The following is a 14215-nucleotide window of genomic DNA, read 5'->3' as shown; positions in this document are numbered from 1 at the left end:
ATTATTTACATCAGACAAATTTTATTTATTTATTTTAATTTGGAAAAAATTAATTTTTCTATAAACCGAAACAGTAATAATTATAAAATTTATGTTTAATTCAACATTAATAACAGATAAATGAATTCATGGGGTTCCATTAGTTTTGTCATCAGGAGCAGCAGAAGCGTCCAACCCCATTTGTTTCATTTTGACAGCCATATCGAAAAGATAGTCGTAGCACTCGGCCATCACTTTTGCCTGCTGCCACGAGTTGCCCCAAACGTAAAAACCGTGTCTGCGGACAAGAACTGCTGAAGTGCCAGGGTATTTCTCCATGGCCGCAGCCAAGCTGCTCTCTAGGTCTGCCTCAAAAGGGGTGTTTTCGACAATGGGCACAATCAGGGTCTCGTTATAGTTCAAATTACGACCAAGTTTTGCATCATAAATTCCCTGTAGGCAAAGAACAGAGTAAATTAATAATATTTAATTAATATTTCAAGATCATTTTAAATAAAAAAAATTACTATCCTCTTACTTTGATCATTTCAAGGTGGGTGCATTTGAACTCATTTCCAGCGCTGATAAGAGTGGCAAGCACGGCGCTTTTTGAATGAGAATGAATGACGGCTTGAGCGTTTCGCAGACGATAGGCACACATGAAGAGCGGAGTGCACTGGCTCTTCTTCAGCTTCTTGCTCGGCGGTGGCACCGACAGGTCCGTGCCTTCCAAGTCCTGCACAAAGAGATCATCTGGCTGGATGCATTCTTTCTGCACACCAGAGGGTGCGATGAAAATCTGATCACCCTTCCTAATGCTGATTCCTCCACCAGAGCCAGTAACCCAGCCCAGTCTGCATGAAATTAAAGAAAATGCTCTTAAAAATAATTTTAAAAGTATATGACGTGTATAGCCAAAATTATATATTTGAAAGCAAAATTATCAAAGCTTGAGCGGTTTATTTAAAAAAATATATATAATCCTTAATAGAAGTGTAGAAAAAAAAATTAATTTCTATTTTTCATCCTCTATCAAAAAACACCTTAAAAATTGAAGTGATGTTCGTTTAAATCAAATCTTTGATTTTAATTTCAAAGTCTTATTAATTATGACTCACCCGTAAAAAAGTCTGCAAAGTTGAGGAATCAACTCTCTAGGCTCAAGGTCTGCCCCATCTTGGTAAGAAAGAGCGGACGAACTCATTCCAGCTAATATTCCAAATAAACCTTTTATTTCAGAATCAGTTAGAATCACAACACAAAATAATCGATGTAAATAATATTTTCAATGTTTAAAAGAATTTAATACGTTTTAAATTAACTTTACCATGAATAACAGAATGAACTAGAAAAAAGATTAAATTTTGTCTATTTTCTTATTTTCAATGTATTTTTATTTCTCAATGAAGGAGGCAAGATAGGCACTTCGATATTGAAGTTCAGTACAAGGATTGGTGTATCTTAAAGCACAATGTTCATATTTGATGACATGGTGAATTTCAAATAAGGGGTCATTGACCAAATGCAGATGAGGCAGCTCAGGTGGAGGTTCATTTGTCCATGCTTTGATGAATGGTTCTTCTTGACCTTCCTCAGGGCGCAGTAACAGCATGAGGGGCCTATTCTGGACATCATCTTTGGATGGAAATTCCAACAGTTTGTAATGCCTTTTCATTTGGGTCTTGAGAAGCCACCACTTCCTGAGAAGTTCATTGTCCATCTTCCACCAGTCTTCTCCCTTGTTCTCTGGTGGCTTGATGCGGTAAATTCCTCCTCTGGCTTGGCTGGAGAAAGAGCCAATAGCATCCAAAAGCTCTCCAAGAGGTGCTGGAACTAAAGTGCCAAATGGTTCGAACAGGGGTTTTTCTGTAAACTCTTCCTTGCGCAAAACTTGTTGGACGCGCGCTAGGAGCAGGGACTTCCACATCCTGATGAACTCGGAGCGTTCCATGGCTAATTTTCTTGGTAACATCAGGGTTGCGAACAGGTCATAGACGGCTGAGCTCAAAGTGTTTTGGTTCTCGATGCGAAGAGTGCGGTAGATGATAACAGAAAAATCAGGTCTTGGTTCGTGAAACACAGCCTTGAAGAGAGGGTTGTCCATGAACGGAATGTGACGCTGAGAGAAGGACATCGTAGTTTTCGGACTGAATGGACAGCAGAAAGTTTTTATTTTATGAAAGATTAAAAATTATTTTTAAAACATCACTTTTTATCTGTTCATTCTGTCGATGAAGTAAATTTAAAAAAAAAATTAAGTGAATATCTGGTAAATATAAAAAAAAAACACACTTAATTATTTTTTGTTTTTAAACTAGACAATTCAAGCTTGGTCTTTTGGCCTTGCGATGAGATCTTAAAAATGTAAACAAAAATATACAATCATATAAGTTCTGATAATAATACATAAATACCTACAATGCTCTGATAATTTCTTAAAGGTCAGCTAGTTGTCCGTTGTCCTCTTGATGGTCAAAAGAGAGCGTGTTGAAACAAAGTTTCTAATCAAAATCAAAATTATCATGGACTGTGCTCATGTGCTGGTTGACGTTTTGTTGATATTGTGCCGGCGTGAACAAAGTAACTCCTATGCCGACAGACAGAGGGCACCTCGGACGTTCTTTTTGATAATCAATACTCTCAATGCCGCGAAAATGAATTAATTTCACGCAAAAACGGTGTTCAATATTTAAAATAACACGGTATTCACTACTTCTTAGTATTCACGTTCAAGATAATATGATAATGATACCAATGTAGAGAAAATAAAAATGCATCTTGAATCTTGATATAAAATAAGTGAACAAACTTATTTACGAGGAATAAATAAAAATACTTTGAGAACTGGAGAACTGAGTTCAAAATCACAATAAATATTATTTTTAACTTATGTAATTTAATTATATATTGCTTGTTAATTTAAATTTACAATTTTCTTTGTTGCATTTTGAGGTTGATAATATTTTCCTGTATTTTCCAAAAATTAGGAACCTATTAGCATAAATTATATATAAAGCATCATAAAGTTCCACCACAGTACATTCCTGCTGATAATTATGCTCATTTGGAGTTTGGAGCATAGTGCGAATATAGTGCAATTAGAAATGAATTAAAAACAATATTGTGCATATAGCGATAATTCGAAAAATATTGTCTCGCACGATATTCTAAACGCGGCTTCATTCCATGCCCATGCATGATTGATTTCCACGTCTGAAGTTTTGAACTTAAATAATAATAATGTTGCACTTTTAAGCCAAATGCATATTTTTTGTGATTCATGCGAAATGTGGAAAAACTTGACTGAAGTAAAAAAGACGAAATCATCAAAAGAATACTAAACTGAAACACATTATTGCTGCCATGAAAATTTTTCAATTTTGTAGTGACCAAAAATTGCAAAAAAAGTTTTTTTAAGTACCCCATCTTACAATAGATTCTTTCTTGCTGGCAAAATAATTTTCTCACTTATCCATTGCTATAGCGCCAGTTAGCGCGGGGTTTGATATAAATAGTAATGATGTACACTATATAACGTCAGTAATTGTAATGTCAATTCATAAAACGGAAAAATTAAAAGCATAGCACTATTTGCTGCGAGTTTTCACAGTAACAATTTAGAGAACTTTAATGATTACGGCAATGTATATTATATATATATATTTTTCTTTTGGTTTCAATTTGTTGCTGGTTCGTGAGTAACTTTTGAAATAGCACACTTTTTTGCTTACGAGTCTTTTTCTGAGATTATTTGTTTTATAGTTGTTTATTTGACAGCTGACTGAGCTGCCAATTAAACCGTCGAATAAATTTAATTGTCTTTTTAAATTCAACAGCATTGAAACTTTATTCAATCATTTTAGAATATTTTTTTTTATGTTATGTCCCATAATGTCCTTTTCGACAACTTTTGAAAATTTGAAGATTAGAAACCGTAGTCAATTAAAGGATAGAAAATGCAGAAAATGTATACCAAAAACAATTATTACAAATTATTGTGAGTTGCAAATATTAATACGAAAGTATTGTAATGCAATTTTGAAAATATATTAAAAGAACAGATAATAATACGATATTCTCTTGAATGCAAATAATTTATTATACACGCGCACCGCACTTCCGCAGAGAGCTTTCCTAGCAAAAAATTTACACCATGAGAAAAGATCGACGTAAAATTGTTCACCCAACTTCAATGTGATCTCATGGGCGCAATAATGACTCCTTATGGAAACAAGTTTGAAAGAGAAAACGAAGAAGGAAAAAAGCGCTGGCAAAAAGAATCAATCTTGAGCCAAAAACAATAAAAAGGTTGATATATAAAAAGCATCTCAGAGACGAGGCCCCGAGCCACACCGAGCTGCAGAGAAAACAAAACGTACAAATAAAAATGTGCACAGGACAAAAAAAGAAACACGTTGCGGAGCGTGGAAAATTCACAATGGGAGCCGAATTAATTGCCGGGCAATTGGCGCGCGCCGGCGACTCGCGGTCTCTGATTTGCCGCCGCGGCCGGACAACAAAGGCGCACCGCCGATCAAACCCTCCCATTGGCGGCCGATCTGCGCGGATATAAGGTTGATATAAAACCTCCTTAAAAAAGCAAGCTGATCTCGCGGGCCGCAGACTCCACCTCGAAGGAGCGCGATCCGGAGGCCGCGCCCCCCTCAAGCGATTGGCTGCCGGCGGCGGCGTGTTCGGCCGCCGCACCTCCTGCGTGTCCCGCGAGACTCAGATCAAGTGCCGAGCAGCCGGCAAACACACACACTCCTCGCGAGCTCCTCGATCTCTGTCTGCCCTCGTGTCGCGTCCGCCGCCGGACAGTGTCGTGTGCTTTGGACAGTTTTGGGAGCACTTTCTTACGCCGGCCGGTCACCAGAAATCCGTCAAAATTCGGGTCAAAAACAGAGAACCCCAGTCCGTGGCGGTCTACCAAACCATGGACAACCCGCCTCATCCGGACAGCGACATGGAAGGGAGCCCAGCTGTGAGTACCCTTAATTATTTTTGCACTCCTTGAGAGTTGACAATTTTATTTAGCCACTTTACTATTGTATGTCAACAAAAAATAGGGTGGTGTCCATTGTCACGACCTTCATCAACATTAAACAACATAACGATCTAATTTTATAACTGACTTTGATTTTTGTTTTCATCTGTGTGGATTTTAAATTTGAAAATTTTATTATTTTTATCAGTATTGATAATTATCATTAAATTTAATGTTGATCAGAAATTATCGTGATTATTAATTTAATTAGAGATCAAAATTTATTACTTTATTTAAACATAGAGCATACAAATTTTATTATTTATATTTCTTCTAAATATTTTTGAGCGAAAGCATTTCTTGTGACATTGAAGGTCGGCGCCAGATCGGCGCATCAAAATATGAATTTTTGCGGAGCATAAATTTTCTCATATTTGAGAGCTCTAAAGAAAATCAAACCGTGTCTCATCATGTTATGAATGTGCTGACCTTGGTTCTGTTCTAATCAATTACAACCCAAGCGAACCGAATTCCTCCTCTCCTGATGATGTTTCTCGATTCATAACGCATTCTTTCTCTATCAGCAGCGTCGAACATGTTGTGCGCTGAAATTTCTCTGCTTTTTATCTTCCAAAACGTGCCGAAGACTACTTTTATTATTATTAAATAATAAAATTCGTGTCCCGGCCTGGCTTTTTATTTTATGAGCAGCCCAGGTCAGGAATTAAACAGAGTGCCTTTTTTATCCCCCGGGGTTGAGGGAGGGCTTTTATAAGCCACCCGAAATGTGTTGATGGCACCCTTTGTGTTATCGAAGGAAGCAGGGTCGTCGGCCCTGATATCTCTTCTTTTGTTTGTGATTTTGAACTCCAGACCAGAGTCTTTTCACATCTCAATTTAATTTATAAGAGAGAAGGAAACGAAATTTCCCTCGGTTTGGTTTAATCAAAAGAGTTCACTTCCTGTTGAGCTGGAATGTATCCGATCTTCTCTGCTCTCTTTCGGAAAGACAAACAGTCTTTGATGAAGAGTGTCAGTCAGCTCTCTCTGGCTGGTTATTGAAATTCGAAATGCAAATATTGCCCAGTGGGTAAATATTAATTTGTGCTGGGTGTCACCTTTATTAGATATATTGTGTTAGTCTCCTTGTTCGGCGCTTTATGACTCCGTTTCCCCGAAGTGCCCCTCCATACTTTGGGTTAGGAAACAAAATGACACCCAAGCCATAGCCAAGAAAAAAATCCTGACGACAGGAAGAGATGCGTTTTATTGATTTTCCTAGAGAGTGTCTTATATTCCATGCTAGTGAGATTCCAAGAAGTGATCGTTTGTTTGACGCCGAATGCAATTATTTGGCCGCTCTGATCACTTTTATGAATGAAAATAAGATCAAACTCCATTCTGATTGCCCGATTTGAATGAAATTTGTATAGAAACATGGGGCAATGAACTGTGAGGAAATATTAATGAAAATCAACAAGCGCTGTGTTCAATGTAAATGCATGAATAAATCAGAACTGGATTATTATTAAAATTTGAATAATTATAAATTAAATATTAATGAAATGAGATACCAAAAATAATAAATTAAAAAAAATTATTACTTTTTATTTTTGAATTGATTACATTTTACAAATTTAAACTTTAGAATTGAAATCAGCGTAATTTTCAATTTGATTGAATTTTACAAATAATTCAGAAAAATTTAGATTTTATGAAGTTATTGAATTATTATTTTCTTTATTGGTGGCAATGCCGGCGGCCAAAAATATAATATACCTTCAAGAACGCTTGTTCGTTCGCCTGACATCGTTTTAATACAACGCCGACTTGTTGTGGCTCAAAATTATCTCGGTGCGTCGAAGCCAGTTTTAATATTAAAGTGAAATCCCGCGTCAATAAAACGATTTCAAGAGAGTGGCGACGGGAATTACGTGTACATTTGCGCACGTAATTAAAATAGAACGTTGCTTCCAGAGTCGGCGGCGGAGAAGGAAAATTTAGTGCCTCTCTGAAGAGGCCTTTTTGTTAATTTAGCAAACAATGCTTCTGTTGGAGAAGGATTATAGAAATCATATATATAAGACACAAGGACCTACTGTTTACGGCAAACACTTTGCTGATGATTTTTCAAAATCGAGAGAGAAGAGGTGAAATGAAAGTTCTTTTATATGCAAATCTGGCTGATGTTCAAACAATCGGCAACTGAAGATGATGAAATTCCTCATTATGGCGTGAAAGTCCTGAAAAGCTCGTTAAAATTTAATTCGAGGGAGATTTTGAAAAAAAAAAATAATTCAAGCCCTTGGAGTGAAATAGTTTTTCTAATGAACTTACATTTACGCGAATTTTGAAAGTCAATATTTTGGAATTGATGGTGGAAAGAGTTTTGGACAAAGAGAAGTACAGTTGCTGTGGCCTTTGTGCGCGAGCAGTCACAAGTCTGGCTGGCAGACGCAGTTTCCTTTGAAAAGGGCCAATTGAATAACAGGTCATTATTCAATTTGGGCAGTTTTCGTGGAAGGAGCATGAGCTGCAGTGACGGTGGCTGGACTAGATCTTTCTGGCGGCGCCTTTCAATTCCGTGCATTGAAATCTCCCGATAAAGAGGCATTTCCACTTTTCCGGGAAAAGTCGGCAGATTGAAACAAAGAAAAGTCACAAATGCGTTTTGCGGTGACGTGGACTTTTAAATTTCTGAGGCTACCTCTAGTTAAAAAAGTGCACTATTTTTTTATGAAGAAATCTTTAATTGGAATAATTAATAGATCTGTTTAATTCTGCTGAAACTTTTACCAAAACTTTCATGATTATAGCTAGACAATTTTTTTGTTTTTTCATAAGGAGCTGATGGAGATCGATTTTAAATTCGAAATACTTGCGATTAATTGAGACCATATATGGAGTCTCAAAATGATTTTAGTTAAATTTTAGTAAAAAAGTTGGCTCTCAAGGAAACCATCATGGAAGTGAAGAAAACAAGCATTGTTGTCATTGAAAAGAACTTTAATTAAAAAACCTACATCCCATTTTCTTCAATTTTAAAAATGATATAAAAAAGCACCATCTATTTTGTCAATTTCCAATCTGCACAGGAAGTAGTAAAATTCTCGCCTGGATATCAAATCAAAATGTGAAGAATCCATTTGATTGATTTTTAATGGTGCTCTGCTGGATTGGAATGGAAATCGCATTTGCCACGCTTGTTCATTTTGCCTATAGCGCACTTTGTTTAATCCTGCTGCGCGTCTTTTATAAACAAGCAGAATTGAATTCCACACCTGATTTGACACGCCGCTTGCTGCGTTTGGATAAAATGATTTTATTTGAGAAGAAAAAAATTGACCTGAGGGTGAAGAATAAAACGTCTTTTGAAAAAGGAGAGGATGACCACCCGCCTGCCGCGAGCGTAGGGTCATTTCTGAGAAATCGCCCCATACTCACTCCCTCGCCCCCACTATATTCACACAGCACAGAAGCTCTTACATCTGTTAATACTCCCAAATTACCTGCGGCCATCCCCGCGCACATCATCAGCAGGAAAAGGGCCATAACAGCCTCTCTCATGTGATTGAATCCGGGCGAGAAATTGGCTTGGGAATGAAAAGTGCCATGTTTTTTCAGGGGATTTCTGAGAAATTTTTAATGTTTATTTGTGAGGGGCAGTAAATATATTGTTTGGGACTTATCGTCTCAGAGAGAATGGCAGGTTCACGCAGCCGTGGTTGAAATCGAACATGGGTCTGCCTGTGAATTTTATAAAAAAAAAAAAGAGTAGAGAGTTGTCACAATGAAATGCACCCTGGGGTTGCAAATGTCAAAACTGCCTATCAATAGCTTATTCTAAACCCATGCACAGGTGGATTCTGATTTCGAATCGAGATAAGAGGAGAAGTAAAAATACCCACAAACAAAATTGCAAATAAAGTAAATAAACGGATAAAAACATTTGTGCTTTGCGTGCCTTTTCGTTTTTGTGGAATTTTTATGCGAGTAGTTTGTGCTGTAAAAAGTGTAATTACAGTTTCAGAGTTCCACGTAAAAATCGGTCTTAAAATAAATAAATGGTCTAAGAATAATTTGAGTTGAGCTTAATTATAAAGCGACACAAAAATAATTAATTTATTATTTGAAAGTGTTTTTTTTTCAATTTTATTAATAAAGATTTATAAAAAAAATCATGCTCATAAAAGGCTGATTTTTTTTCTTCAAATTTTGGAGTCCAACATACTAATTATCAGCGGCTCTCAGCAGTCTGTGTCGCGCTTATCAAGCAATAACACCATTACTGGCGTGGTGAAATATACATACGACTATACATGAGTGCGCTGTTTTTGCGTGATATCATTGATTGTCCAAATAGCCATCAAAAAATCGGTGGGGGATCCGCGCCTCTTTGATATACGAGCGTACACCTTGGCTCATTATCGCCGGCCAGCATACATAAAAATGCATAATTATCCAAAGCCGCAGCTCAAGAGGTTGCTTATCACATGACACTGAGGCGGACGGTGGCGACGGTGCTGCAAATCGAACGTGTCGAAAGCACCAGCAGCTCAAAGGTTCCCACACTGTTGGGAGGTCTCTTATCAAAAGGGTTACGCACGGTTGATATTGCAGTGTTTAATTTTGCATATATTTAAATCTTCTTAGTTCAAAACGTGCTCATTTGCTATTTTTCCAAATTAACAAATTATTTTTGCCTCAGATTTTTTTAACATAAAATAATAATAATAATAATAATGGGTTAAAATATAGTATGATAATCTAATAATAATTATTAAAAATAAAAAAATAAAACGTTAATTAAATTAAATTTTGGTAAAAAATCAGAGCTGATTCATCCTGGATTGTCCTTAAAAAGGTGACTAACGCAGTATAGCCGCAATTATCGCCAGGGTGGCACAAAACTGATTATCACCTCACGCACAGAAACATTATCAACGATCCACCGCTAGTGGCGACTGTCTGCCTGTATGAGTGCTCAGGCATTATGCCCATGCACAAAATATATTATTCAAATCACTGTGCAAACAGCGCGAGTGGAATTTTTCTAGATTTCTGTATATGTGCTTAGACCAAATTCCAGGTCGTGTTTCGACGACGCACAAAGCGCCCTTTTTTCAATCGACGTGAGAATGAGCAAATCCAATACCCTCGATAATTAAGCGCACGATTTTTTTTCGGATTTCCAATGAGAAGTGAGGGAAACGCACACGTGCCGATTTAAGAGAGTAAAAAGGTATGAAATGGACTTTTTTAAAAGCTGCTGGGGGACGATTTACAGTTACTTTTTATATAAACTGAGAGGGCAGTTTCTCACAAAAACCTACACATCCCTCTCCAGAGAGATGGCAGAGGAATCTGGGACCCCCGGCGTGAAAGCGTCAGCATTTCTTCTGACCATTTCTTTGTGTTTGTCTAGCGAGCCAGTGTCGTTGGGAGATGGATTTTCAATCTCACACGTATAATGACAGCAGGCGAGAAGATTTTATTGAAAAGAATAAATATCAGCCAGGGGATGAAAAAAGAAAGAATTCTTTTTCTTGGACCTGAAATGCCCAAAAAAGGGTTACCGGAGGTCACAGATTTTCCACCTAGATGATAAATGATGAATTCCGTGGGCCCTGTCAATATTTTTTCTCCCCCATTTCCCCCAAATCCGCGCATTTCTTTTTGTTATTCCAAGCGTCTCTCTCTCTCTTTCGGTGGGAAAGGGTGCTGTGATTTATATTATCATTCCTCCCACGCACACTGAGCCTTGTTTGCATTTTCGCCATTAGCAGCTGCCAATCGAGGCAAATAATATAATAGTAAAATGCGGCAGTTTGTTATTAAAAGTGCGGCGGCCACACAGCTGCGCTTTTATTCTGGCACGCGTTCGCACGTTCATATAATATGAAATCGCAGGCCCTTGTTTTGATGAGAAAGGGATGAAATTGAGATTGCGTCTGAGCGAAATCGGTTGGAAACGTGTCTCGATTGATTGGGTCGTGTGTACATTCCAGATGACAATGTAATAGGAAATCAATTGTGTGATTTTGTTGTGCTGCAACAGAGGAGCAGCTGGAAAATTTTGATATTTATTCCAAAATCATTTTTCTGAAACATAATTATTTTTTTTACTCACCGTCGTCAATTGAAAGAAAAGGATTTTTCACAAAATGAATTTTCATGATCCGTCATTATGGGATCAGATTTAATTGTAAGTACTAAATTATTATGTTTATATTACAGCATTTAATTATATAATTATGTAGCCCAATGATTTGAGATTGAATCAACGCGAAAATGCGGTAAATTTGAATTTTTTTAACTTTTTTTTCAATTCAAGAAGATATTTTTTCAGGAATATCAATAGTTCAAAATAATTATCCAATTACGTAATCCAGTGGAACATGGATCAAGTGCGTCTTAATTTGAAAATAAACCAATAATTTATTCCCCAAATTGAGGGAAATCCCTGCGCTTGCATTTATGTGAGAGGCGCAGACATAACGAAATCCAAGCATTATCTTATCGTCTGCCGGTATTTACGCGTTCATTATATATAAAATTAGAAATGCGCCTATAATTAATGGTGTTTTCATTTTTATTGTAATTATTCCTCCTGCATGAACGATTCTTCAAAATTATATTGACTCAATGTTTTCATCTGGGAGACGCATCCTGGTTCTTTATAAATAACTTTCCAAATCGACTGTCAATGTTTATAATACTTTTGAATAAATTGATCGCGGCTGTTTTTGCAGAGAGTATTAGCCTTTATTGACCTTGGACTAATTTCGAGAGGTACCAGCAGCAGCCATAATAGCAGCAGGTGCAATAAAACGGTTTGCAATTTGCATGCCGCGCTACTGGTTTCGCAGATTTATAAAAAGTGTGACGTCATGATGAGGGAATATCATATAATTCGGCTGCCGGATCAAAATATCATAAAACAGCTGCGGCCCATCAACTAATTATAAATCGTAGATGATGAGAAAATTTAGAACAGATAATAATTCCTGGAATAAATTTCGCAAACTATGTTTGATTGCGTAATTGCTTAATTTATTGTAGCAATTAAAAAAATCCAAGTAAATTAGTAATATTTTTTATTGAAAGTTGTTGACAAAAAAATTAATTTATTAAAGAAGAATGAATTTCGTTTGCTGAAATTAAATTAGAAATCTCCTTAGGCAACGGTACCTGATCTATACCACAAATTTTTTGTGTCCTTCCCTTTTCATTCCTCCCAAAAATGGCCTGCTTTTCCGCTGAATGGATCACACTATTTATATTTCCTCTTAATTTATTCAAATGTCCATGAGTGGAGACAGATTCCAGGAAAATTCCGCGTGGGAATGAATTTGGATTCGAGGACAAAAAATATCGCCTCTGACACTTTCACAATTGGAAGCACAACGCATTGTCGTTGCCTTTTCACCCTGGCACAAACCCAATGCATAATGCAGTCCAGAGGTTGATTTTTTGTCCAGCATTCTGATGCATATGAGAGGTCGATGGCATTATTTTCGACGACTTCTTTGTCCCCCCAGTGGTCGGGGGTGGCCGTCGCATTTTATAGCCGGCCAACCTCCCCCGGGGGTTGATCGGGGGCGCGTTTCTCGTCACGCTTTAACGCGTTGCTTTCAAATAGAAATTAACCGGGGCGAGAGAGCTGTTTTATTGAAAATCGAGCATAGTTTGTTGAAAAATATATAAATAATGGTCATTCCTGCAGGCTCGCAGGCAAAAATAACAAAACACATAATGGTATATTGGAATGCCGGGCTTGAAAAAGAGCTTTATATTATTTTCTCTCTTGGCTACGGTTTTATTGTTATACCGGAGAGCACAATCGTATAATTACATTTTCTGCGTTCGATATGTATTGAGATTGCGAGCTCGTTAATTTATGCTCATGGATTTCTCAACATTTTTACTTTATTTTATTGTAATGTATTCATAAAATAATATCTCGCGTAGTAATAAAATCATTAAGTAATTATTTCTAAAGAACCAAGAGTGCATTTGATTTCGATAAATATTCATGCACGTGGAATAAACAAAAATAAATAATGCTATTACAATAATTAAAAATCATTATTGGCAGGCCACGCCACTGCAATTTTGAGAGCCATTAGATTTAGAAAATGAGGAAATAACAATGGGAATACGAAATGTAAAAAATGAGTAATAACTTTTCTCCTATTTAAAGATCAAACATATTTTTTAATTTAACTAAATTTCTATCATATGGTTGATTTGCTTAATTGCAATTTTTTTCGAAAATATTAAAAAATCAGCAACTCTAATCTCTAATAAAAAATTTTAATAAATACTATTTAAACAAAAACATGCATAAATTTAATCAGATAATTTCTAATCGTTACCGTTTTTACTTTGAACCATTTTCATTTTGCAGGCTAAAGGTTAATTTTCCATGATTTTAAACTAGGATATAGGCTAGCATAAAAAGTAGCTCAGCATAGAAAGATTTTTTATGTCTAGCACGCCTTGGAAAAGAAAAGCACGCATCCGACAAGCGATGCATGTTTATTCAATTGATTCTCACTTTGGCGAGTCTCTTTACGAGATTGATGCGAGCGAGCAAGCGTCTCTCTTTCCTACACACACATATATGGCTTTATGTGTGTTCCTCTATAATATAACGCTGGATAAATAAATATTGGAAAGAGCAGAGAAAAAGAAAGAGACGGCCACGCCAAAGTATTTTATTTGATGATGAGCAGTTTGCTCAAGCACTTATTGTTAATATATAATATAATGTTGTTGCGTCGAAGATATGGAGAAAAAAACGGAAAGAAAACCTTCTCCTTATCAATGCGCGTACAATACCAACGTAGAGATGCGAATGAGTCGGTCGCCGAGGCGAAGAAAAACTCGCCGCCTTTAATTATGTGAGCACACACACCGTATTTATTCATTAATTTAATATAAGAAAACCACTTAGCGCTAATAACGCGATGACGAGCCCGAGATTTATTATTCATGATGCAGCTTATGGATGCAAAATATTTTTTCTTTTATCTTCAATTTTGTTTTTAGTGGTTTTATTTATCATTGAATAGTTTTGATAGGTATGAAACCGCTGAAATGTTTATTTCTTGTAAGCATCAAAGCAATAATAATGGAAATTAAAATAAACTTTTAATTTAAACAATTTTTAAATTTTTATCATTTTTATTTAGATTAAACGAGATTTTGTTAATACGCCTAGACAGGTAAAATTATTTTTGATAT

The 14215-nt window shown here is 36.4% G+C and overlaps 2 protein-coding genes across 11 annotated transcripts in view; one reads left to right on the top strand and one right to left on the bottom strand.

Moving 5' to 3' along the window:
* Position 1: 1 nt before the first annotated feature.
* LOC132203757 (probable methylthioribulose-1-phosphate dehydratase) lies at positions 2 to 2539 on the bottom strand. Of its 6 annotated transcripts, none has more exons than XM_059631764.1 (4): positions 2394 to 2539; positions 1098 to 1206; positions 518 to 833; positions 2 to 432 (listed from the first exon to the last, which is right to left on the bottom strand). In XM_059631764.1, the coding sequence occupies exons 2-4, from the start codon at positions 1181 to 1183 to the stop codon at positions 127 to 129; spliced, it is 708 nt and encodes a 235-aa protein (XP_059487747.1). In that variant the 5' UTR covers positions 1184 to 1206; positions 2394 to 2539; the 3' UTR covers positions 2 to 126. The 6 variants fall into 6 exon arrangements, with proteins under 6 accessions (XP_059487747.1, XP_059487746.1, XP_059487745.1 ...); XM_059631763.1 differs by having other exon boundaries at positions 1098 to 1188; XM_059631762.1 differs by having other exon boundaries at positions 2398 to 2539.
* A 2176-nt stretch (positions 2540 to 4715) lies between these two features.
* The window catches only part of LOC132203778 (AT-rich interactive domain-containing protein 3A-like), a 94054-nt gene continuing 84554 nt past the window's right edge, over positions 4716 to 14215 (top strand). For all 5 annotated transcript variants that reach the window (XM_059631793.1, XM_059631796.1, XM_059631795.1 and 2 more), the window contains exon 1: positions 4716 to 4963. In XM_059631793.1, the coding sequence (XP_059487776.1) occupies positions 4916 to 4963 (48 nt within the window). In that variant the 5' untranslated portion in view covers positions 4716 to 4915. The remainder of the gene's footprint in view (positions 4964 to 14215) is intronic.

The sequence above is a fragment of the Neocloeon triangulifer genome, unplaced genomic scaffold, assembly GCF_031216515.1.
Source record: "Neocloeon triangulifer isolate White Clay Creek 2 clone unplaced genomic scaffold, ASM3121651v1 ptg000017l, whole genome shotgun sequence".
NCBI lineage: Eukaryota > Metazoa > Arthropoda > Insecta > Ephemeroptera > Baetidae > Neocloeon > Neocloeon triangulifer.
The sequence above is the reverse complement of the archived record's forward strand: the minus strand, read 5'-3'. Positions and strand labels throughout refer to the sequence as shown.